Raw genomic sequence first — 25,278 nt, 5'->3', positions numbered from 1 at the left:
GCTTTCTACTCATCTATGATAGAAATGATTCCAAAATCAATATATGCGTTTCAATTTCCAAATTGCATGAAAGAATTTCAAAAGTTTAGTATATACATCTCACAATAAAGTTGATGTTTTGCAACTTCCTCCGTTGAAATGACGTGATTAGCCTTATTTGCAGCATTATTTTTTTTTAATCTTTTTCTTCGATATATTTAAGATGAGCAAAACTGAAAGTACAAAAGTGAGACGAAACCACTTCTTTTGCTGCACATGGGTCGGAGCATATACCGTTGATCAATAGTTGAACCGAAGGAGGAAATCCCAACTGTGAGATGCTATGTAGTGGAATTCACCCTGCAGCTTATGCTGGAATGAAGAACATGGACTACGTCCGGACTATACAATGTTAATAGGCTAGCGAACATAATTAAGTCGAGATCCTCGAGGTTCGCAATATCAATAAGTTGATGATATACGCCTAGTGTGAATTTCAGCAAGGTGATACTGGAACTAAATATCATGATTTTTTTTTCAATTACAAGAGAGATTCATGAGACTAATACAAAGAAATAAAAATCTAAATAGCTAATAAAATAATACGGATAGTCCAACCGCGAGCATCGAACCTGAAACCTTTTATTTATCAGGTGAGAGCATGTGTTATAGCGCTACATCCTTTGTTGATTTACTTTTATGATACTTATCATTAAAAAGCGTTTGTTAATCAAATTAATCCTTACCGCCTTGATATATAAATGACATTCCTTGTCTCTGTATCGATAGCTTTTCTGAAAGGGTGGTGTTATCTTCACTTTTTATGAAGCTACCCCACACATTGTATAAGTTGATAAACGAATTGTACATTTTTTTTTTGGGTGAAAATGCGAAGTAATCGTAACCTATTATTTGAAATTAACTCTTGCTCAAGCATCTACTTAGTCCTATCCGTGAAGTGCTTTCGTGAACTTTAGACCCTACACTGTGCCATGATACCACCAATATTAAGTACCTTCATAAATGTTAATAATCTTGCAGTGTGCTTCTTAATAATAGAAGTTGAACTTGCACATTTTCTGAAAGTTTTTTTCCCCATTCAAAACACGTCTTCTGAAAGTTGCATGATTACTTATCCAGAAAACTTCATAATTGGTGTAGAATTTATAGAATAGGATGGAGTGAGACAGACTCGATAAAGGAGATGCAAGTATAATAAAGGTTTAGTCACATATTTAATGATCACCTATATATCAGCATGAAAGATAGTCTGGAAGATGAGGGATTTTCTTTTTTTCACACACCCCCATTCCTTTCTTGCCCATGTGAAATACAATCAAGTTATAATTTCGTAGAAATTTCCAGTATATAGATTCAATATCACTTTCAACATGCTGATATATTGGTGATCATTTTCAACATGCTGATATATAGGTGACCATTAAATATGTGACTAAACCTTCTATATACTGGAAATTTCTACGAAATTATAACTTGATTGTATTTCACATGGGCAAGAAAGGAATGAGGGTGTGTGAAAAAAAGAAAAATCCCTCATCTTCCAGACTATCTTTCATGGCACTTTGATTTGAATAATACAATCCATAAATTAATATTATTAGTCGATTTACTGCAAGGAACTACCAGAAAAGAGATTCGGCATTACTTTTTTTACGGTGGAAGATCTGGATTTACTTTACCGGTTTGTAATTTTTACACAAACATTATTTCTAAAAAAGCATCACAATCTTTTTTGTTTTTAATTTAGGTCATGAGGCTTACGGATCTATCTAGAAGGGGCTAAATATGAGAGGAGAAATAGAAGTACTTGCAATTCGCTGATGAGAAATGAATCAAGGACTTCTAGATCTAGATTTTAAGGGCGACTCCATCGCAGCGAACACTACAAAAATTATGCGATTACCAAGAGAACGTCCCTCGGTAAGTCGCCAGAAATATCTTGGTAAACGGGTTTCTCGAAGGATTTCTGAGAGATTCAGATTACCTAAAAATTCAAGCCTCAGTAATTTTACCAAGGGAAAAATCCTTCGATTTACCGAGTGGTAAGCCGTCGGTCAATACTTTGGTTTACCGAGGGTAAAATCGCTCGATAACTCCGGAGCCTGTGCGTTGCATGTAATAGAACGTGATTTTTTGGCTAATTTATCCTATACAAAATATGAGTTACAAATTGTTGAAATTACTGAATAGTGGACCCACCTAAAGAGAAAGATGGAACGAATTCCTGATTCCTCAGCCACTTGCTCATTCCTTCGATGAAAAGAGAATGAAAGTAAAAAAAATTCAAAACACATTATTTTGCTTCTACTTGTATGAACTTAAGAATTTGAAGTGAAATAATAACAACTCACCTTTGCGTTTAATGGTAGAGGTAATTTTGAGAGCACGCCTCTTAAGAGTTAAGACTTACCGTCTTGAGTGTTGTCTAATTTTCAGTGTCTGCTGATGGAAAAAAAAAAAAAACTTCAAAGTAAGTTGCACAAGTCATTGATATTGTGGTCTTTTTATTTGGAGTTGGAGGGGAGCTTGGGTTAACTTTGGAATCCACTCGTGTTGTCTATGAGTGAATACTAGATTTGGAATAGCCATGCCCCAGATCATTATGAATTATTCATCATTTTTGGAAGTACAATTTCTATTAAATTATCATATTTGTTCCATTATTAAGTTTTTTTATTCCAAAGTACAGAAAACTTACTGTGTTGACATACGTAGGATAACAAGTACTTTGAAGATGCATTCAAGGTGTATGGAAGTGGTGTCAGGATATTTAAATTCTCAAATATGCAAGATATTTGGGTCACCTATCTCTCCAAGTTTGTGAACAGATATGGGAAGACAAAACTTGAACGGGCAAGGGAGTTGTTCGGTCATGCCACTGAAATGGTAAGTACATAATTCTATTTCGCACATATAAGAAATATTATACTCCTTTGATTTGTCTTGTATTTTGTATCGAGCTTGTTTTAGGTAATACTCCTTTAACGTTTTACTGCCTCTTGATGATCCTTTACATAATCGCCTTTGAGTTAACATCAGATGCACAAGCCAGTCCTTCAGTTGACCTTAGCTCTTGGGTAATTTTTTACTTGTGTGACTTAGACATAGGTAAGTTTAGTGAGCGAAGAAAATATCCCGTCGAGGGTTATCTGAAGATTTGAAATTCGAAGAGGTATTGCCACTGTGTTGACATACAAGTTTGTTAATCGGTAATTTCTTCTACTGTTTTATTCTTTTGTATCAGTTATTATAGGCTTCCCGATCGGTCGATCAGTAGTCCATAAGCTTTTTTTCTCTCCATTTCTTTTGCTTTTTTTTTTGATGAGAAACACTCAAATTTTTTAAGCCTAAGTTTTCTGGATGCATTTTTCTCTAACGGGGAGTACATAAAACAGATATCCATCTCTGTGGCCCGTGAATAATAAAAATAGATGTCTTATCTTACTACTACACAATGAAAACAAATACTGTTGCCATCGATCTTTTTGGAAGATAACTTGGAATTTATGGCTCTTATTCTCAGTCAAATTCCTGAATGTCTGTATGATGCTCTGATATCAGTTGACAACATAACATTATTTGCAAGTCTCATGGCAGGTTGACCTTAACAATGCATTTCATACTTATGTGTACTTGATGTTTATTAGCAGAGGAAGCCTTTCTTTTTTATATGATGCTTTGATATCGGAGGTTACTATTCTTATTGAATGTATTACATTGCTGACCCTATGTTGCCTACTTATCAAGTGAGACCGGTGTACCTCTAATATGCTAAACTAGAGGAGGATAGCAGCCTCGCCAAATGGCCCACGAGAGTCTTAACGATCAAGCCACTAAGGCTGTTCTAGACAATGAGAAATTAGGCATCTATGAGATTTACATGCCCATGCAACAGAGATATTCGATGTCCGCAAGACAAGATAGATTTATAAACAAGCCATTTAATCGGGTCTTCCGGACAGAGACATGATGGCATCACGGCAAGATTTCTTTCCATTCACTGAGATTGGTTGTTGTCGTTCAGCTATGCTATTATGACTTCTCTGTTCTTTAATATGATGATGTAGAAATGTTGAAAGAGTCATGTCTAAGAATCAATATTTATAACCATAATAAGTACTTAGACTTCTAGTCCTTCATTAAAGTAACTTTGATTTTGATTTTGATTTTGATTAAAACCAATATTTTGGGACCCGTTTGGTTTCACAATTTGATTTTAGAATCATAATTTGGATTTTAACTCAACCTACTACACAACAAAAACACACGTTTCCCAAGTCAAATTTATAATACCATTTCATTTGTCCTTTTTCACAATCAAAATCAAAATCAAAATCAAAATCAAAATCAAAATTACTTTAACTCTAAAACCAAACACACTCCTAATGTTGATTTCCACAAGTTTTACATCTGTATATGCTTTATAGTTCATCGTAAGTTTTCCTGAATTGCTCATTCCACCATACTTGTATTATGTTTTTGAAATTTCATTTTTGCAAATTCTGTCAGCATAGGTGATGAAATAAAAAATCAGAAACCTCAAATATTATTACATATCAGTATAGGAAAAAGCTTTGAACTAAGATGATTGGGCCTGTTTATTTTCAAATAACTAATTCTCACTTTTCTTCTCTACTTTTCTTTTTATTTTCTAAATTTATTTCACCATTAAAAAATATAAAAATACGTTTACTAATGTTAAAGTTATAAAATCATAATTCATAGCAAATCAATCACTAATTTAGTATTGGGGCTCAATCTTGTGGAAATAAATAATGTTTAATAAATAACAAAGGAAAGTCATAAATTAGAAATTAGAAAATGAAAGAACTGACTAATGGAAAATTAGAACACTAAAAATAGAGTTTTTCTAATCTCTATACAAATTTCAATTGTGAAAAAGAAAATTTCCTAAAAAAATGTGTTAGCAAACATATTTTTTGCCCTATCAACTCTCTGACATCGCAATTAAGTTAAGCTTAATCTTTTGGTGGTGCGCTTAATATTTTATTAGACTAGTTGTAAGTTTATGTGTATCAAGAGCATCTATTATTGTTGTTGTTGTTTTCTTTTCTTTTTTTCTTTTTCCTTTTTTTTTAGTATATGGTTTCCTCCAAGTAAGAAGTCTCATAATTCGTTTTCATTATTCTTTTAATTGTAAATATGTATTCAAGAATTATTTAAACGTCCAGTTCAATAGGTCAAACCTCCAGATAAATACAAGAACAGATGCTTCGACTGGTTCAACAATATATCTAGTCAGATTTTAGAACACTGCGAAAAATCTATGAAAGTTAAATTTCACGGTGACATTTCTCTCTTTATTTTTTATTTCTTTAAAAATTTTACTTTTTAATCTCTTAGATGTACTTCGCTCAGTGTTTTCAATTGTTTCGTTTACAAGTGAAGGTAATATTATTATTCCTGTCTTATGTTTTCTAACGTTGAATCTTTAAAAGGGACTTGCTATTTTTCAGAAAAGAACTTATCTTATGAGAGAATTATTGACATAAAATTTACCCACACTCCTTTAATTTACTGCATTACGAAAGCCACTATCAGTCTCAACCATACCTAGGTCATTTTTGTTTTCGAACTTTTATCATTATTAAAAGGGATTTTAATGACGTGATTTGATCATTTTCTTAAATTTATCTCATGATTTAAAAATTACCCAAAAAGCCAATAATTTACATCTTGTTACAGATCAATGTGGGTATTAATTCGTCCGTCAATGAAACGTAAGTGGACCTCAAACCTATCTCATGATTTTAATTTTTTTTCTCAAATCTATCGCATGATTTTAAATTTTTTCTAAAATCTATTCCAGGCAAAGGGTCACAGTGGCAAGGATGGACCCATTTACGTTTCACGTCAGCGACACCGTTAAAAATTGTAGGATAAATTGACGTCGGGATAGATCTAGAACAACATGTAAATCATTGGCCATTTTGGATAATTTTTAAAGTATATGATAAATTTAAAAAAAAGGATAAAATCATGGGATATATAACGTAAAAATCTCTTATTAAAATAGAGAGACTTGCCGATAAAAATAATTTTTTACTCATACGAAAAAGGTTACATCACAGAGATAGAATTTTCTTCAGTAAATAAAAATTACGAAATCAGTGTAGATATGTATCCAATTGTTTTATAAATGGACTTATTGACAGATGGGTATATAATTAACTCACTCCGTTATTGTGCGAAAATGTTTAATGAGAATTTTCTTCAATAATTTAATGGGTTTGGACCTTCTGTAACAATTCATGATTGCAGACGCACACATCACTTGTCTTGCTCCTGAAGTGATCTCAATGGCAACACCCAAGGTGTCGACTGCCAAAACCCTAGTGGAAAAGCCGGGCCTCACTCACATACCACCAACATACGCCTTTCAAACAAATTCTACCTCGGATAAGGAGATTCCTAGTAATGAAGCAGCCGGAGAAGCCGAAGGGCCAATTCCCATCATTGATTTCTCCCTGCTGAGCTCGGGAACTCCTTATTAACGTTCCACTATCATACAAGACCTCAGAAACATATGCCAAGACTGGGGCTGCTTCATGGTAATATATTTTTTCATAGAAGGAAATTAATCCCCGTTTGATCCCAGAAACTTTATCATATTGTTGCACTTCTATCGTTGTGCACTTTTCTTTTGGCACATAAACTTTTCGGAATTCGCACATATTGAAATACGCTGACGAGTATCATATGGATGACCCAAAACTAAGTATCAAAAGAAAAAAAAATATATATATATATATCTTTTCATAAATATGTCATATATATATATATGAATATATATAATGCAGATATGTTAACATTATCTACAACGTTACATTGTTTTTCAAATTTTCTTAATTTTTTAAAAGATTACCTTTTATTTAAAGAACCCGCTTGTTGGCTTTTTATTGAAAGTGGATGGCAGGACTAAAGTGGATAAACGCAAAACATTATCAGCGACATAGTTGAACAAAAATTAATGTTTTCGGACAAAAAAAGAAAAAAAAATGATGGTTGAATGAAAATTACTTTCCCTCAATTACAACTGTCATAGACTTTTCGGTTTGGGCCATTAATTTCCAAAGTTTCATGACTTAAAAGTTTGTATGCGTAAATAATTACTAATGAAGAGAAAGTTCGTGCAAAATCAGGCTGCAACATTTATAGGATTGTCAGACTTATTATACAGGTGATCAATCACGGGGTTGATGAGAGCCTTATGAACAAAATACTAGACGATTGCAGAGAGTTCTTCGATCTAGAGGACAAAGAGGAGAAGAGGGAATATGAAGGGAAGAAAATATTGGACACAATCTGTTATGGCACGAGCACTGATGGTCCTCCGTCCGAAGCCTTGTTCTGGAGAGATTATCTTAGGGTCAGGGTCCACCCGGAGTTTCACTCCCCACGCAAACCTGCAGGGTTCAGGTATTAGAATTCTTTCCTATCCTTTGCTGTACGGTTTGTACCCAAGTTTGTATATAGACACGAGTCATAACATAAGGGAGTGCAAGTTCCTAACGGCACAGCAGATATATGATTGACAAGATTGAAAAACTTTCTCAACCAGCAAACCCAAGAAGTGTCTTAGGAATCTTTGAAGTTTGAACAACGGGGTTTTCACTTGTTATCCTCTGAGGTGGAATTACCTCAGTTCATTCAATAATACACAATGTTTCTGTACAGTGAAGTGTTAGCGGCATTCAGTGAAGGCGTTCGAGGAGTGGTGAGAGATCTACTTGGAGGAATATCAGAGAGCTTGGGGCTGGAATCTTCTCATATATACAGGGCTTTGGATGTTGAATCAAGCCTACAGCTTTTCGTTGCAAACTTTTACCCACCTTGTCCCCAGCCCGAGCTTGCTTTAGGCTTGCCATCTCATACGGATCTCGGCCTATTAACTCTGCTCATGCAGAATGGGATTAATGGGCTTCAACTTCAACGCAAGGGCAAGTGGATCAATGCAAATATTATTTCCGGTGCTTTCTTTGTCCAAATTGGTGACCATGTCGAGGTAACTGTTAATTTTTCCCCACTTGAAATGCTTGTTCTTCTCAGCTCTTTGCTCCCTTGGAGGCTTCGGCTAGGTTTTTGATCCACTTTGGATAGCATAGGGTCCCTCTAAGTTGACAATGAGAGTCACAGTGACACATTTGATACATTCAGTTCAAGTGTTTAGTACTTTTAATACTCTTAACTAATATAAATATTTATTACTTTTACTTTTAATTCAAGTGTTTAGTATTTTAATTCAAATGTTTAGTATTTCTGTACCGTCCATCACAAATAATAAAACTACGAAACACTTAAATTGAAATACTAAACACTTGAACTAAAATACTAAATGTGTCACCCTAATACTATGTCATATTAGAATTTTCTGGTTATTAGTCAACTTAGGATGGAGAAATGAGGAAAAAAAAGTTTGCTATCTTAAGATAGATTTCTAATAAACTGTAGGGTTAGTAACAAAAAAAAAAAGAAGCTAGTACGAACTTTTTCTTAACCTAAAAATGCACATTCCTTCGATTTGATAATAATTCTAGCACGGCATCAAATATTATGTTAATTTGGACAGAATCGAAGTCACAGAAGACGCCAACGACCTCAATCAGGCAAAGGGCACCAACAACCCCAATCGGGGGGGTGGGGTGGCAATAATCAAGGCACCTACCCCCCGAAATCTGAAGAACCCTCAAATTGGGGATTCTCCCGATTATGGCGGGTGGAGCCACGACCCCAGCCATCACCACCAATTGTGGTCGCTGGCCCCCTTCCGCCTGATTAGGATCGCCGGCGCCTTCTGTGACCTCGATTCCGTCGAAATTAACGAAAAATTTGACGTTGTGCTAAAATCGTTATCAAACCGAAAGTTTGTGCATTTTTAGGTTAATGAAAAAAGTTCGTACTAAAAATGTGAAAATGTGAAAATTTTATGCTTTTTCCAATTAGAACTTCTAAGAAATTTTCAGATAATAAAATTATTGATTTATCTTATTCACTCTTGTTAAGATAACGAACTTGATGCCGCTACCGGGTTAGTATCTAATCTATTGTTATTTGAAATAAAAGAAGTGTGAAAGCGAAAAATGCAAAAGTATAGAAAATGTAGTGTTAAACGAGTATAGACATCATTTTTACCTCAAGCACTGCAAAACGTATTTGTAAAGCTTTCATTGGGCATAGAATTATAAACGATTGATCTCATCTCAAATTTTAAAAACTTGAGCTGATAGGTTGTGATACCTAATCTCATATAAACTTGTAGTATTTTAATCAATTCTCTGATGTGGAACAACTAACTCTCAACACCAGCCCTCAAATAACAACACGTGGCTTTCTTTGACACGTCACTGACCTACCTGTGTTACACAAACTTGAACACCCACGCTCAAGAATTGACTACTAGCCAAGCATTTTTCTTTCGTGCCTGGACAAGGGGGCACAGAGTAACCACAAGTTTAGACTAAGGAAACTAGCCACAAATTCCACTCTTAGGCTAAATTGGACAAAACAGGCCACATGTTCCACGCTTAGGCCAACACGGGCGCCCTTTGGTTGCCCTTGACAAAGAGACATTAGACTTTGGCGTAATGTGAACCCACATGAACGTGCGTACATCGAGAGTTAGTTGTCCCTCATCAAAGAATTGATTAGAAAACTACAAGTTTATAAAAGATTGGTACTACGATATATCAGTTCTAGTATTTCTATTGGAAATGAGTCTAATCGCTTATGAATATAGTAAAAATTTTACGGTATTGAAAAAAAAAGAATATTTTTTCACTTTTATGGAAATTAGGGGCACTTTTGGAATTCTCGTATCAGTATGTGTTGCTCCTTATCATGAGAACTTAAGACTTTAAAATACATCAATTTACACACTTATCATTAGTATACCCGATCGACCTCCTAGAAGACAAAGGGCAACAAGTTTATTAGGGCATACCCTAGTCTTCAACTGGCTGCCTTTGCAGCACACTACCAACCTTGCCCCGCAGGTTTATTAAACCCATACAATTTTGCATATGATAATATTCCTCCATTCTAGCAAGCCATGTATCTTCACTAGAGTAGTATCAATATGGACTTCTTCATTCCTTACCTTCAATACAGAGTATTCTGCAATTTACGAGTAAAAAGAGTTAAATTTATGATCCTAAAACCCTATGATTTCACATGCCGAAATCCATCATGGAAATTGGAAATCAAAAGTTGGGATAGAGGCCTTCCAAGTCAATATTTTCGAAACCCTAGTCTAGAACCTTAGGCAAGAGGAAATTCAGGCGAGAGGGTCGTAAGTGTTAAGGAATGGGGCCTCATAACTTAACATATTTGTATGATTTGGGGACCAAAACCTCTCGATTGCATTTAAGCCACTTAGATTATTGAATTTCTAATTCTGCCCATCATAAAATAAAAAACTACCCTTTGATTTCTGCACATTTTGTCCCGCACTTTTATGAGATGTCACCAAGGTCCGTAAACTGAAACTTAATTAGATCACTTAAATCGGACCAATAAATTAAGATAGCATATCATACATAACTTATTAATTTATGTGTTGGACCATATCATTGAACGGAATTCAACAAGAAGATTTTATAAAGAAATGAAAGACGTAGAACATTGAAATAGGGTGCTTGCATTCAGCCAGCACCACAACGGTTAGTCTCTCAATCAGCTACTCTATCACAAGCTTCATTAGGCTCCACCTCGTCCTCCGTGCACGTCGCTCCAGTCTAAGCTACTTTTGGATTTATAACAACTTTTTCTTTGAGATAATTGCTTATTCTCTTGCCCTATGTGGAACTTTGTATTTCGGCACTGAAAGTTATAATATGATGACAAGCAAAGTTTCGAATAGTTTGGCTTGTTTCGGGTATATCTCTAAATTGTGGACTTAGGAAGATGACTTGAACAATATCTAAGAGAAGATTGATGAAAATTTCATTCCATTGAGATCCCAAAGAAGTGAGAGTAGAATTAAGATAACTAGAATAAGGAATTTTTAGTTTGATTTCATTAAGATCACAACTAGATGAAAACTAATATGGATATATGAAAAAATAACAGTTTATATATGAAATTAATAAAAGGCACTCAACCTGTAATCCATAGGTAGGCATGCCTAGGTATCTAATGGCGTCGCAATAAAGATTTTTTCATCATTGTTATTCGGTAGCACTAACACATGAATATCGTTTTCCTTTTACAAGGTTTTTACCAATGGGAAATACAAGAGCGTTACACACCGAGCAGTTGTAAACAACAAAAGTACGAGGATTTCCATTTCCGTAGTGAATGGACCATCCCTGGATACAGTTGTTAGCCCCGAACTCAAGCTTCCAGCCAATGGAAGCCACACTGCAGCTTATGCAGAAATGAAATATAAGGACTATCTCGAGCTTCGATATAAGAAGAGTCTCAAAGGGAATTCCACTCTAAATCATATAAAGATTTGACTTGAGTTGTTTGAAGGTGGTTGATCTATCGTCCCAATTATGGAGTTTGTCTTGTGACAATAATTATTTTCTGGACCTTTATATTGACAAAGTTATTATGGTGATAATGATGTGTGCAGTGTGGATTTCAATAAGGAGATACTTAAACCAAATGTCCAGCTTGAATTTATAATATCTAGTATTTGAAATAGCTTGTTTACTTAATGATACTAGTTTTTGCTATCTTGACAAATGCCATTCCTTACCTTTGGGTAAAAAGGACCGAATCAAGTCATTACATTTGGTTGTCGTTCAATTTAAAGCAACCATTATGTTTTTATTTTTGTGAGTGAGACCACTATGTTACGTTCAATATTTGCATAAGGCGTTCCGTATTTGCTGGCACTCAGTTTGGTATGCCTATTTAAGGCGCGCTAGTTGGTGTTAGACATTGCAAGGTTTTCTAATGATTAAACATACAATTCGGTAATGCAATGAGTCTTTTTTTTTTCCTTATTGAACTTGGTAATACAGTTTAGGATCAGAATTGTATCAAGGATGATGTACCAATCCCATCGGATAAGATCGGCGAGGAACTAGTCTAGAATATTAGGCTCCTAGATAGAACCTCACTTTCCATAATAGTTTCGGAAACATAAATTATATTCGGTCAGGATGTTCCCAATTACTTTTTGAATATATATGAGCGAGCTAATATATTATAACAGCTCTATCTGATATATTATGGTTCTCATAACTCTTCCAAACATGTCCAATAAAGGATGCGAAAGGTCCCCTATCTTATTCGAATCTCGGCTATATCTTGTCTTTCGGGGCCATTTAGACTGACCAAATGAGCTTTGGATTAAAGCAAATCCATATATGTTTGAAAGATTTCTTAATATGATCTAATTTGATAGCTAGTGGAAATCGTAACTCACTATGTTTTGAGAGTTATATGCGCTTGAAATTGGCATGCTCGAGCAGCCCATTGGGTCCAGAAACCACCGAATTAGTGGAATAGAGGAGAGCCGACCGGCCTAGAGTAGCTGAACGGCTTACCTTGAGGTAGTTAGATTCATGGATCTCCTACATTTTCAGTGAAATGAACGTAAAAAGTTGTTATGGTTGATACTTTATATTTTGGTGTTTAAGTCATAGTTGAGTATGTGAGCATAAATTCCCCTGACCTGGCTTAAATTTCAGCCAAGATACTGTATTCTTGCTTAAATCGATTACTCACTACGTATAATCTAACTAGTTATTTGCCAATACTTTGCACGAGTTAATTAGATAAAATTTATTTCGCATGACCAAATTAATATTGAAAATTAATTCAATTTTTACACTTTTCTAATTTGTGTGCATAAAATAATGTGAGTATGCTACATTCTTTGGAATGGATTTAACTTTAAAAAAGGTTAAAAGGAGGTCATGTATGATATATTGGTATTCATAATCAATTAATTCTAATATGATGTCAATTAATAAAGTTAATATCCCACATTCAATAAATCAAAAAATTGAAAAGGATGCTTGATGTATAATTATAAATCATGACGTTTTAATAGAAATAAATATTTGAAAATATATACATGAATTTAAGTTTATGACTATATAAATATTTACCCTATTAACTGCATAGAAGTAAAACTTATATATGTTAATAGACATATAGATATGGTGAAATTTTTAAAAATAGTTGACTATATTTCATAAATTAAAATCCTAAAATTGAATCTTTTTAAAATGTACCCCAATTAACTGCACGAGAGTAAAACTTATATATGCTAATTGATGTATAGATATGATAATTTTTTTAAAAACAATTGATTATTTTATCTACTTAAGTCCTAAGAATGAATTGATTTTAACCTATATATTATTATTTATTTCCAAAAAAATTGCATATTATAGTATAATCTTTTTTTCATATATTTATTTTCTTTCAATATTCTATTAAAGTTTTGCATTTAATGCAATATCAAGTATAGAATATATTTTTCTTACAAATTGTATTTATTTACTAAGGCACTGATCTTTCTAATACTACATTATTTAAATATTTATTTTTCTAACCCTATTTACTATTTTGTTGTCTACTTTATATATATATATATATATATATTACATTTTGACCGTGCTCGTTCTAAGTTTTAGACATTATTTTGATAAAACATATTTCATTTTTAAATCTAATATGATAAAACATATATCATCTCACTTGACTTAAACTTTAAACCTTTTACAAAAAAAAAACAAAATAGTATATATTAATATTAAATAAAAAGTAAGAACAATAACTTTTCCAAAATCCTAGAGTATAATTTCTCTTTCATAGAGTATTTAATTTCTATTTTGCTTTTAAATATCCTCGAACTCTTGTACAAAATCTGATAAATTGATAAATTTTAAGGGTTGCATTATCCGAGATTTTGGATTATTTTTTATAATACGAAAGTATATATTATTTAAATTGTACTTCTTACGAAATAAATATTCACAATACAAAAGATAAGAAATAAATAAAAGATATTGGGAGTAGTTTCATTGGTTAATATTTGTAGATAAATTGTAAAAGTCTTTTTGGGAATATGCAATAAAATTATAAATAAATTATAGAAATTTGAAAGAAAAAGAAAAAGTCTTAAGTATTTATTAACATGAAAACTTGAAGAGATAATCAACCACAAACTGAGAGTTTGCCTAATACAGTTATGTGAAAAGTCCTCATTATACGAATAGAAGAATTTGGTTAGAGTAGTTTAAATATATATATATATATATATATATAGATTGCATAATAGAAATCCCACCATATGTCAGGTCATGCACCTACCTATTGGATGGAACATCAAAGCTCCACTCTAGTCCTCCTTGCTTGAAGGATTCAGAACTCGTTCACGTTTGTTGGGTATATATTTATATATATGTATATTTTTATTATATGAGCAAGGCCACGAGAGGAACTAGATTAGTCAAATTTTGTATACTCACAGGGGACTGACCACTTACTGTGGATCCACACTGTCTGTCCGGCTGATTATTGGTGAGAAATAAAAAAGAAAAAATAGCACCGTAAAGTATGATTTTTTAACTTTTATCATATTACAGCATAAATTTAAATTATTTTTTTTGTACAATACAAAAAAATTTTACCACACAACACGCTATCCATATTCCGTTAAGAAATGAACGGAATACTGACGTGACAGCTTGTCTAGGAATAACTTTGTAACAAATAATAACTTAGGTGAATAAACAAATAAAATAGAATAAATTAATAATTTGTCTACCAAAAGATTAATGTCTCATCAAATTTTACTATGGGTAATGTTTTACATTACTTTTTACCTTGAGAGCATAAATTTACATCGAATTAGTCCTTCCGTCCGTCTACGTCAATAATTTGACGGGACCGTATGATGTTGCATAATTTTATCATTTCTTCAATTCTTTATTCTTTTCTTCTCTCTGCTCCATTCCATGTTATAACTTTTTTTAGTCATTAAGGATATATTCAAAGAAAAATAATTGTAAACAAAATAGAAAAAAGGGATTGCAAAGGATCCTCGATTCAGAAAGAGGGATAGATCTGGTATCAGTCGAAGCTAGGCTCGTCGAGTGTCAGAGATATGGTGAGCTCAACGTGGTGAGGAAGGGCGGAGCTTGTGGACGACCAGTGGTTCGTGGCTACTACTGGGGAGAGCAACGTAAGAGGACGACACAGAGACGAGGGAAGGTCGTTGAGATGGTCGTCGAGTTGAGAAGCTGAATTTTTGCTGAAGAAGGAGTCGGAGCAGACTGGAAGCAATTGCTAGAGTGGTGACAGAAGATGAAAGATGTGGAAGCTTCCTTCTCCTCCTTCTAATGCTTCATCGCCTAGAAATCGTTTGTGTTTTTATATTTGGGGGTTAATACGATGTCAATCACTTGTCAATGACAATCAAATTTTCCGAGAATCAGCTTCAGTTTGTTGAGATTGTGAATCAATTTTCAATCATATGCTGGAGCATTGCATATGATGCACAATTCATAAATTTGTCGACTTAAATGAAGAGGAGGAGCTGAGGTGTGGAGGGAGGGATTTTCGATTTCTTCATTGGATTTAATTGAGCGTAGTTCTATGATGCCGTGGAGAATGGAGAAGATTCTTTTTTGCGATCCCTATAATGCACCCCCCCAAAAAAAAAACCCACCCCCAACGCACGACCTGGTCGGGGACGTCGCGGGGGAGGTTGATTGGGAGGCCAACGGCATTGCCCCGCCGTCGACCTTCCTCCACACACCCTCCCTCTTCCTCTCTCTCAGTCATTTGCAGAAGAAAGCATTTTTTTATTTTAGTTTTTAAAATTTATATGACTAAATAATATAATACATTATTAAGGAATTAAAAAATCATAAAATGAATCAAAAATAATTTTTTAATGTTTTCTATTCAATTTTTAACGGTAGGTTGATGGAATGATCAATATAATGTACGTTTAATCAATCAAGGTTAAAAGTGATGTAAAAAATTATTTGAGATAAAATTTGATGGAATATCGATATCTTAAGGGACAAATTATCAGTTTATTCAATAAAATGTAAGTTTAAAATTTATAAAAAAAATAATAATTGGGATCTCTCATATCAAGGGGTTGGAGGAGGCCCCATTGGCCACTTAGCCCCCGATCGAGGTCATCGGCGTGATCTGAGCAGTCTGACGACCCCGATCGAGGGGTGAGTGGCCGGCAGGGCTGCCCAACTGCCTCCTCTGATCCCAAATGGAATTTTCTTTCTTTTATTTAATTTTTAACTTATATTTTATTTTTTTATGTCCCCTAAATTGTTATTTGTTGTAAAAGTTCCCCCAAATAAGCTGTCACATCAGCATTCCGTCATTTTCTTGAAGGAATACGGACAGCATGTTGCGCGGTGAAAGTTTTTTTCGTGTTGTATAAGGAAATAATTCGAGTTTATGCTGCAACAGGAAAAAGTCAAAAAATTGTGTTTTATGGTACTATTTTCCAAATATATATATATAGAGGATAAAAAAGTTGTAGTATGATGGTGTACACGTTCGTTTGATAATTTAAATATTTAAGGCTTGATTCCCGTAATGGTACTACCAATTAGGGGTGATCGGTTCCGAGTACCCTATATTTTTCACGATACCCGGACCCTACCTTGTAAGGGACAGGTTCCAAGATTTTGGAACCAGATCCTATCCTATTGAATCCTGGAATCGGAACCTATTCGGAACCTGTATTATACCACAGGTTTCGGGTACCTTGTTGGAACCTATAAATTTTTTTATCTAGCTAAATAAAATCGAAAATGTCACATACATAATCAGTAATAACGCCAAATAGAATATCAACAAACATTTAGATTAATCTACAACAACAAAAAAAATAATATATATCATCAATCTATCAACAAAATTAAACATCTATAATACGATCTCACACAACAAAATACCTCTGTTATGATTCATTAAAAGAGACAGTAACTTTACTCTTTCCTCTATTTTTTTAATAAATAACATGTTCCGGGTACCTTGTAGGCAAGAACCGGAACCGAAATCGGAATCGATTTTCATCGGTTCCTGATTTTAATACGCGGAACCTACCATATTTTCAATACAAGCTACCCAGACCTTACCCCAACGGGTAGGTTCCGACCGGTTCCAAATATATTCGGTACCCGTACATACCCTTACTACCAATGTCTCATTATTAATTATTAAAATTTATATTTTTTTTTGTTAGGTACATGAGTTTTCTTTATAACAAAATATATTATATGTTATATTATCTAAATATAAATATTGCATATAGACAGATAAAATAATAAAACGCGCCGCACATGGGCTTTGTGTTTGATCGAAGCACATGCCGCTGATCAACATTGACTCAAGGAGACAATCCCAACCGTAAGATGCTTTGACGTTACAGCAGTTCATCGTGCGGCCCAGAACGATCGCCAAATGGACAAGCCCTAACTCGGGCCGCTAGTCCTATATATGCAACAACTCTCGTGGATCTGCAAAGAGTATCTCCAGCTCTCCCCTAATTTGTTCGATTTCGACTTCGGGGTTGCAAGGCTGAGCAGGAAAAGCGAGACGGACATTAATAAGAATTTGATACTTCACTCTGATACTATCTCCTCGTTTTAAGGTAAGTCTTAATTCGATATTTCTTTCATATGCATCGTGTTGCGATCATCTGGTATTCATCTGAAATTTCAAACAACTGTCCGATATTATTGCTCGAAATGAGCATTAAACAGAGCAGCTTCTGTCGGAAATCTTTTATTCGATCCTTTCCCTTCGCTTCCTGACCCTACAGGTTCTGGTGCTTTTCTATCTGTTTTCTAGTACTTAATTTAATTATTTATGTGTTTCAACAATAAGAACGACCGTTGCACATATAATGTATTTGAGCTCCCTTACTTTTGTAATGTATAGATTCCTTCCTCCATTTCAGAATTCTCGGTTATTCCTTAATTAACCGTCCGGAATGCAAGAACCAATATGAATCAACATGAATATTTAAAAGCCGAAGAGGCGCAACAAATGAAGCATCCCTATGTTTCCTTTACTGCTCACTGCTCCGTCGAATGGCTCTTTGATTGTTCGGCCAAATAAATTATTGCGCATGCGCCACCAATCACTAGCCATACCAAGTGAACTTTTCGGTTCGATATCTGTCCTTTGTCATTTGGGTTAAAGGTTCCATATCCACTCTTAGATTATCGATATCCATTCTTATATTAATTAATTAGTGAATTTCTCCAAGAGCTCTCTTTTCTAGTTCAACCTCTCCCCGTCATGGCTTCCAAGAAAAATCAAGATGGTGCTGACTGGGGAGGGTTGTCGGCCTTCGATGACCCCCTCAGACCACTCCACTGACACCGGAGTTGGGAGCCGCGATGGCGGTGCGTTCGGCTTAGGCACCGTCGTCGGCGGCAGGGATGGGGAGAGAAGTGCAGTCGGCTTAATTAGGAACACAGTCGGTGATTGGGATGGGCAGACTTGGAGAGGCACATGAAGAGAGACAAATTCCCGGAAGGATGAGATCTGCCCATGCATGTCGAATTGTTTTATAGATAACAAATTATTTGACAATTTGTTTTTCTTCTCCATAATATGTCCCGATATCAGTGGCCATAAAAGTGCTTCAATTTTTCTCGATTCATTTTTATATTTTTCAATGAACCTTTGCTATATATATATTCCTGATAATCAACTTAAAAATTGTTCTAACTCGAAAATCCTACTCACAGTAACATGAGTTATAATTTACACAATATCCAAAAGTCATTTAATTTATATATGTGAATATTAAGATAATTATTAAGCACCATTTAGCATTTTTGCTTTTCTTACGACCATTTTGGTACTCTGGATATAACTAAGGTGGGATAGGATTACTATTACCCTATGCATGTCTGATATAATTACATTAGGATGTATTATGCTCTCCCTGATGAACCTTCCTTATAATTGAAGATTTTTTAAATTAGGAAAATTTAAAGTAGTTATACTTGGATATGTGACAGGGTATGAAAACCAACCATATTTGGTGGGAAAGTGGGATAGCAAAACCAGCATATATTGATTCAAGTGATTCGATATTCGTTTCGTTTAAAAAATGTCTCGAATTCGAGTTTTTATGAATCCAAAAAATTCATGCTGGGAGAGTTTATCTCTTAGTGGGTCAATCCCGATTCAATTGGATTAGTAGGGATCTAAATAAGTTTCCGAATATCGAAGTTCACACCGAAAAAAAAAAACGTGGCACGACAAAAAAAATTCTCGCAAAAATCGGCAATTTTGTGATTTCTTTTGTATAATTTTTCTTCTTTCTTGCCGAAATTCAAAAAAGCATGTAGTTTGTAGGTAACAGTTTTAATTATACTATATTTGTAATATATTTTATTGGTACTTACTTTTTACAGCGAACTATTTTGTATTAATTCCCTTCAATTGTATTATTTACATCAAGTTGCTTTTACCGGGCAAAATTCAACGAGTGATCTGGTTGGGTTTCATTTATGACCAACTATTAATCAGAGATATTTGACAAAACGAACATTTGTACCTTTTCTATTCCTGTATCCAGATTGTGATCCTCTCTTATTACCAAAAATAAATTGTAATAATAATAGAAAAATTAAGGAGGCATAATGAAGTAGCACACATCCCTTGATCTTATATTTAAAGTAGTCATCTTTGAATGTACGAGACGGGATATGAAAACCCACCAAAATTTGGTGGGAAGGCAGGGACAACAAAAAAATTCTCGCAAAAATCGGCAATTTTATGATTTCTTTTGTATAATTTTTCTTCTTGCTGAAATTCAAGAAAGCATGTAATTTCTATGTAACAGTTTTAATTATAGTATTTTGTAAATATATTTAGTGATACTTGCTGTGACAAGACGTCCAAAGTACAAGAAGAGATAATAGAGAAATAAAATGAAACACTAGATATACTTGATAAGATTTCAACAGGGGAGCACTTATGAGTAGAGTAGGAGAATCCAATAGACAAATAAAACAGAGATTATCGTCACCAGAGATGTCTCTCTATACTAGCCCCATTACAAACTCATATCCGAAAAGAGTCTAATCCGATCTCTCAATTTTCTCAATCATCTCACTCTAAACCGAAACTCCAAGAGGATAATCCAGATAATCTTCCAATAAGACAACATCATCACTAGCCTCATGATTCCAAACTCTAGCTCATCGGCCAATCACAAGCCCAGGATTTCACAGCACCGGGGTACCTTTCACAGTTCGTAAAATATCTTATATATAGATTTTTAAGAAAATATATCCTAATATATCCAAAGATATCCTAATATTTATTCTAAAATATGTCTTAGGATATTTCATCTTGTGAATATTTTTTGAATTTATAAAAAATTCCGAAAATTTAGGAAATAATATTTTCTCCCGATTTCTTCCTCGCTTTGAGTCATCGAGTTTTCGCAATCCAAGCATAATGCAAGATAATCTCTAACAAGTCTCCACCTTAGCTTGCGTTCAGCCAAGCACTACAACAGTCCATATCCACTCACTTAATCTATCATAGCCCTCACCGTGCTCCACCTCATCTAGTGCGATCGCTTCGCTATGGTCCAAGCCACTCTTGGACTTCTTCGAGGTTTCCTCGACTTTCCTATTGTGAGCACTCCAAAGCTGACATGTTGACAAGTAGTATTCTCATCTTCAACATCATATGAGACCACCAATTACTCAAGCCCATAGAGTTCTCGTGGTCTCAACTGTTCATTTTGCTTGCCTCCCACTCGCGAGTTATTCTACCATAGAGATTTTGACTTCCATTTAGATCTTCCCTTTGAATTTCTATGCTAGGCCGAGCATCTGGAGCTTTTGCTCAAGCTCTACCTTTTCCGAAGCCGTCAGGTCAAGGCTAACAAGGCTTCTCCTCCTAGCACTCCCTTCAACTCGATCTGTGGCCATTTGTTGCCGCTCGATCCATCAACCTTCTCAATATCATATCTCGTAATTGAGATCTTTAGGATCCAATCCGACTCCTAGCTCAGATACCAATTATTGTGATAAGACGTCTAAAGTACAAGATGAGACCACAAAGAAATAAAATCAAACACCGAATATATGTGGTAAAATTCTCAATAAGGAAATATCTACGGACAAAGCAAGAGAATTCATTAGATAAATAAACCAGCCATTAAAGTCCTCAGAGATGTCTCTCAATACCAACCCATTACAATCCTAACCCCATCCCAATCCTAATATGGTAAGAGTCTAATTCGATCTATCAATTTTGTCCATCATCTCTCTCTAAACCCAGACTCCAAGAAGAAAACCCAAAATATTCCCCGAGAAGATCACACCACCAGCAGCCTTGTGATTCCTGATTCTCTCTCACCAGGCTTGCCTAGGATTTCGCGACATCGAGGCAACTTTCACAACTTGTACAAGACTTATATATAGACTCACGAGAGAATATATCCTAATGTTTCTAGATATATTATAATATTTATCTTAGAATATATATATATATATATATGAATATTATCTGAGGTTTCAAAAAATTCTAAAAATTTTGAAAATAATATTTTCTCTTGATTTCTTGCTTGCTCCAACTCTTCAAGTTTCCACCGACCGGGTTTAATGCAACGCATTCTCCAACACTACTTTTTACAACTAACTATTTTATATCAATTCCCTCAACTGCATTAATTATGTTTATGTCTAGTTCCTTTACGGGATATTTACTATTGATGGAAGACGAGTCATTTGGTTGGGTTTATTTATGGCAATTATAAGGAGTTCTACTTACATGACACTGTGTCACCTGGGCACGCAAGTTAATAGCATTAGATGCTTGTGGGCCCACGTTAGGCAACAAGTCGAAGGTGATGACATGCGTGTCATGTGGACTTAAATCATACTAAAAAAGTCCCAATTATTAGTGAGACATATTTGACAAACATTTGCAAATTGCAATTAACAAAGGGACTTGCTTGCCCTTTTATATAACTTTTTCTATTCTTGTATCACATTATAAGTCTCTTCTATTATAAAAAAAAAAATTGCAATAAAAATAGAGAAAATAAAAAGGCTTACAGTGAAGTGACACACATTCTCATTCGGTAACATAGAAATTTCATATCTGATTCTCACCAATTGAATTACGTATGTCTTTATTTAACTTTTTATGTTTGCATAATAGCTCATTGGCCCTCCCTTTGGATAAAAAAAATAAAATTACAATAAAAGTCAAATCTCTGACTCCAACTCTGCATGTTTCTTCTATGTAACCACAGATCTCGCACTTATATATGCTCATCTTATTTTTGACTTCCTAGGTACGACATAAGAAGCATTGCAGAAATAGGCTGTCTCAATTATTGCAGTCGAACTTTTTTCATTTTTTCGGTAGTAAGTCAAATCTCTGACTCTCACTCTGCGCGTTTCTTCTATGCTAACCACATATCTCGCCCTTGTGTATTATTTATGACTTCCTAGGTATGACATAAGAAGCATTGCAGAAATAGGCAGTCTCAATTATTACGGTCGAACTTTTTTTTTTATTTTCTCGATAGTTAGGGAGGCATATAAACTTAATATAAAAAATTAAATTAAATTAAATAAAGGAACACAGAAATTCTATTAGTGAGGATCGAATCCATGACCTCTTAATTTCAGATGACATCTTATACCACTACATCAATATTATTTTTTTCTATTTCAGTTGAATTTACTGCGACCTATTTGCTCATTGTAGAGGCGCCCATTCACTTCTCTTCCTCTCTTCTGATTCCAATGGCCACGCTCAAGGTGTCGAACATCGACACACTAGAGGAAAAGCCTGTCGTTGGTCAAGCGATTCCTAGTAATGAAGCTGGAGAAGATCAAGAGCCGATACCCGTTATTGATTTTTCCCTGTTGACCTCGGGCACTCCGGATCAACGTTTGGCAGTCATACAGGAGCTCAAAAACACGTGCCAGAACTAGGGCTACTTTATGGTATTTGTTAACAGTAAAATTAATTCCATTTTGATCTCGGACTTTTGTATATCGTCTTGTTCTACCCTCATGGAGTTTACACTTCAGAGTTCGTACAGACTGACAACGTTCTTCCTTTCTGTGAAATATATTTATATGCTTAGTTAAAGATAAACTGAATAAAGAGAAAGTTCGTAAAAAGTCGAGTGTATGTATGAACTTTAAGTTATTCAAATTTATTGTACAGGTCATCGGTCACGGGATTGACAAGGACCTGATGAACGATATACTAGATTGCTGCAGGGAGTTCTTCGATCTAGAGGAGGAGGAGAAGAGTGAATATAAGGGGAAGCACATGTTGGACCCCATCAGTTATGGGGCCAGCACCGATGACCCTGCAACGGCAGTCTTGTTCCGGAGGAATTATCTCAAAGTCATGGTTCACCCAGAATTTCACTCCCCAAGCAAACCAGCACGATTTAGGTAATTTCTAAAAGCATAGTGTCTGCAAAAATCATATGTTCATTGAAAAGCATGAAAATGGCTTTTGAGAGTTCTACAACGTATTCGAACCTTTACAAAAAATCCCTAGGAAAAGCAATGCAGGACATGATAAAATTCGGACCAACTCAGGAATGTCGGGACGAGGAGTTTTCAATTTTTAATCAATCCTCTCTCTGAGATAAGACCACCGCTAGCTCTTCTAGTGATAAACGGCGGTTCTGATCTGCAGCAAAGTGCTAGCTGAGTACTCTAAAGCCATACGGGGAGTTGTGAGGGAACTACTTGGAGGAATATTGGAGAGCTTGGGGCTTGAATCCTCTTATATGGATAGGGCTTTCAATCTTGAATCAGGCCAAATGTTGTCCGTGGCAAACCAATACCCACCATGTCCACAGCACGAACTTGCGATGGGTTTGCCTCCTCATACAGACCCCGCCCTATTGACTGTGCTCATACAGAACGGGACTGACGGACTTCAAGTTCAACACAAGGGCAAATGGCTCAATGCGTCTATTGTTCCCGGGGATTTATTTGTCAACATCAATGATCAGCTTGAGGTAAATTGCTTTTCCTCCTCCTAAATAGATACGAGTGAAATTTAAAATTCATAGTGGAATTTTGAATTAGAAAGATTTTTAGGTACACTTCTTAGGGAGTTAAGCCTCCCCCCCCCCCCCCCCCCCCCCAATCTTAAAATTCGTTCCATATATGATAGCAAACAGTTAAAACTGAGTACAAGTGAAATGACTTAGAAAAAGAATTGAATTATATTTCATTATAATTATTCAAAAATAGATTAAAAGTACATACGGAATGATAATTCTCCACAAATGGCATCGCAATAAAGCTTTATTTTTGTCTTTGTCGCTGGATAAGCCTTATTTTTTCAATATTATGGTTCAGAAACACTAATATAGAAGTATGCCCGTTATTTTGCAAGATTTTTACCAATGGAAAGTACAAGAGCGTCATTCATCGAGCAATTGTCAACAACAGAAAAACGAGGCTTTCCATTGCTATGGCAAACGGGCCATCACTGGATACAATCATTAACCCCGCCCCCGAGCTGCTATGTAGTGTAAGCCAGCCAGCAGCCTATGCTGGAATGAAGTACAAGGATTATCTCGAGATTAGAGAATGTATTAGGCTAGTGAAGGTAATTAAGTCGTGAACCTCTAGGTTCGCAGGGTTAAATAAAATGTGACCATATGTCTAGTGTGAATTTCTTCAGAATGTGTGGAAAACATTCGAATAAGGTGATATCAAAGTGAATATCATTTTTTCTGAATAATATCAAACTGAATATCATGATTTAGAGAAAGAGGGTTTAGTGAAGCAACGCCACTTAATGACCTAATAGTTTTTCAGCTTGATTCTTGTATGTGGGATTGCATGTTCTTTTTATTTAGTTTTCCTCTCCGTTTCTTTATATTAGGTCACGTGTCTCCTTTGTGATCAGAATAAAAAATTTAAAAACAATATATCATCAATATAATTTATGATATTTATCATTAAAAGTTGTTTTCTGAGTTGGGGTGAGTCGTTGTCGCTTGGGACGATAGGCTAGAATCGCCATTTTACCGTATTAATAGGCCAGTAAGCCGCTTAATATTCCTCCAAGTATGCAAGATACTAGCCACCTAAGAAATTAGGATCAGTCTTGAACGAAATATCCAAATTTCGAGGTCATTTTACGATCCTAAGGCTTGTTTTGGTTTTAGGATATTATTTTAAAATTACAATCCTAACTTAACTCTACCCACTACAAACAAAATAACTCATACAAAGTCAAAGAGTGAGCTCCATTTATACCACTTTTTTCCACAAC

At 34.9% G+C, this 25,278-nt stretch overlaps 1 protein-coding gene across 2 annotated transcripts; it reads left to right on the top strand.

Moving 5' to 3' along the window:
* Positions 1–17,490: 17,490 nt before the first annotated feature.
* LOC116195004 (protein DMR6-LIKE OXYGENASE 1-like) lies at positions 17,491–24,881 on the top strand. Of its 2 annotated transcripts, XM_031523947.1 has the most exons (5): positions 17,505–17,617; positions 22,726–22,967; positions 23,194–23,429; positions 23,680–24,007; positions 24,391–24,881. In XM_031523947.1, exons 2-5 carry the CDS (start codon positions 22,965–22,967, stop codon positions 24,619–24,621), a joined length of 798 nt encoding a protein of 265 aa, XP_031379807.1. In that variant the 5' UTR covers positions 17,505–17,617; positions 22,726–22,964; the 3' UTR covers positions 24,622–24,881. The 2 variants fall into 2 exon arrangements, with proteins under 2 accessions (XP_031379808.1, XP_031379807.1); XM_031523948.1 differs by lacking the exon at positions 22,726–22,967 and having other exon boundaries at positions 17,491–17,617.
* The last annotated feature ends 397 nt before the right edge of the window (positions 24,882–25,278 follow it).

Source organism: Punica granatum, chromosome 2 (genome assembly GCF_007655135.1).
Source record: "Punica granatum isolate Tunisia-2019 chromosome 2, ASM765513v2, whole genome shotgun sequence".
NCBI lineage: Eukaryota > Viridiplantae > Streptophyta > Magnoliopsida > Myrtales > Lythraceae > Punica > Punica granatum.
Note: the sequence above shows the minus strand (reverse complement) of the source record. Positions and strands in the feature narration are given on the sequence as shown.

What these genes read in the sequence shown, in the direction of transcription:
- LOC116195004 (XM_031523947.1), top strand. An exon ending in AGCAAACCAGCACGATTTAG is followed by an intron (nt 23,430 to 23,679) that starts GTAATTTCTAAA and finishes TCTGATCTGCAG; the next exon opens with CAAAGTGCTAGCTGAGTACT. An exon ending in ACATCAATGATCAGCTTGAG is followed by an intron (nt 24,008 to 24,390) that starts GTAAATTGCTTT and finishes TTATTTTGCAAG; the next exon opens with ATTTTTACCAATGGAAAGTA.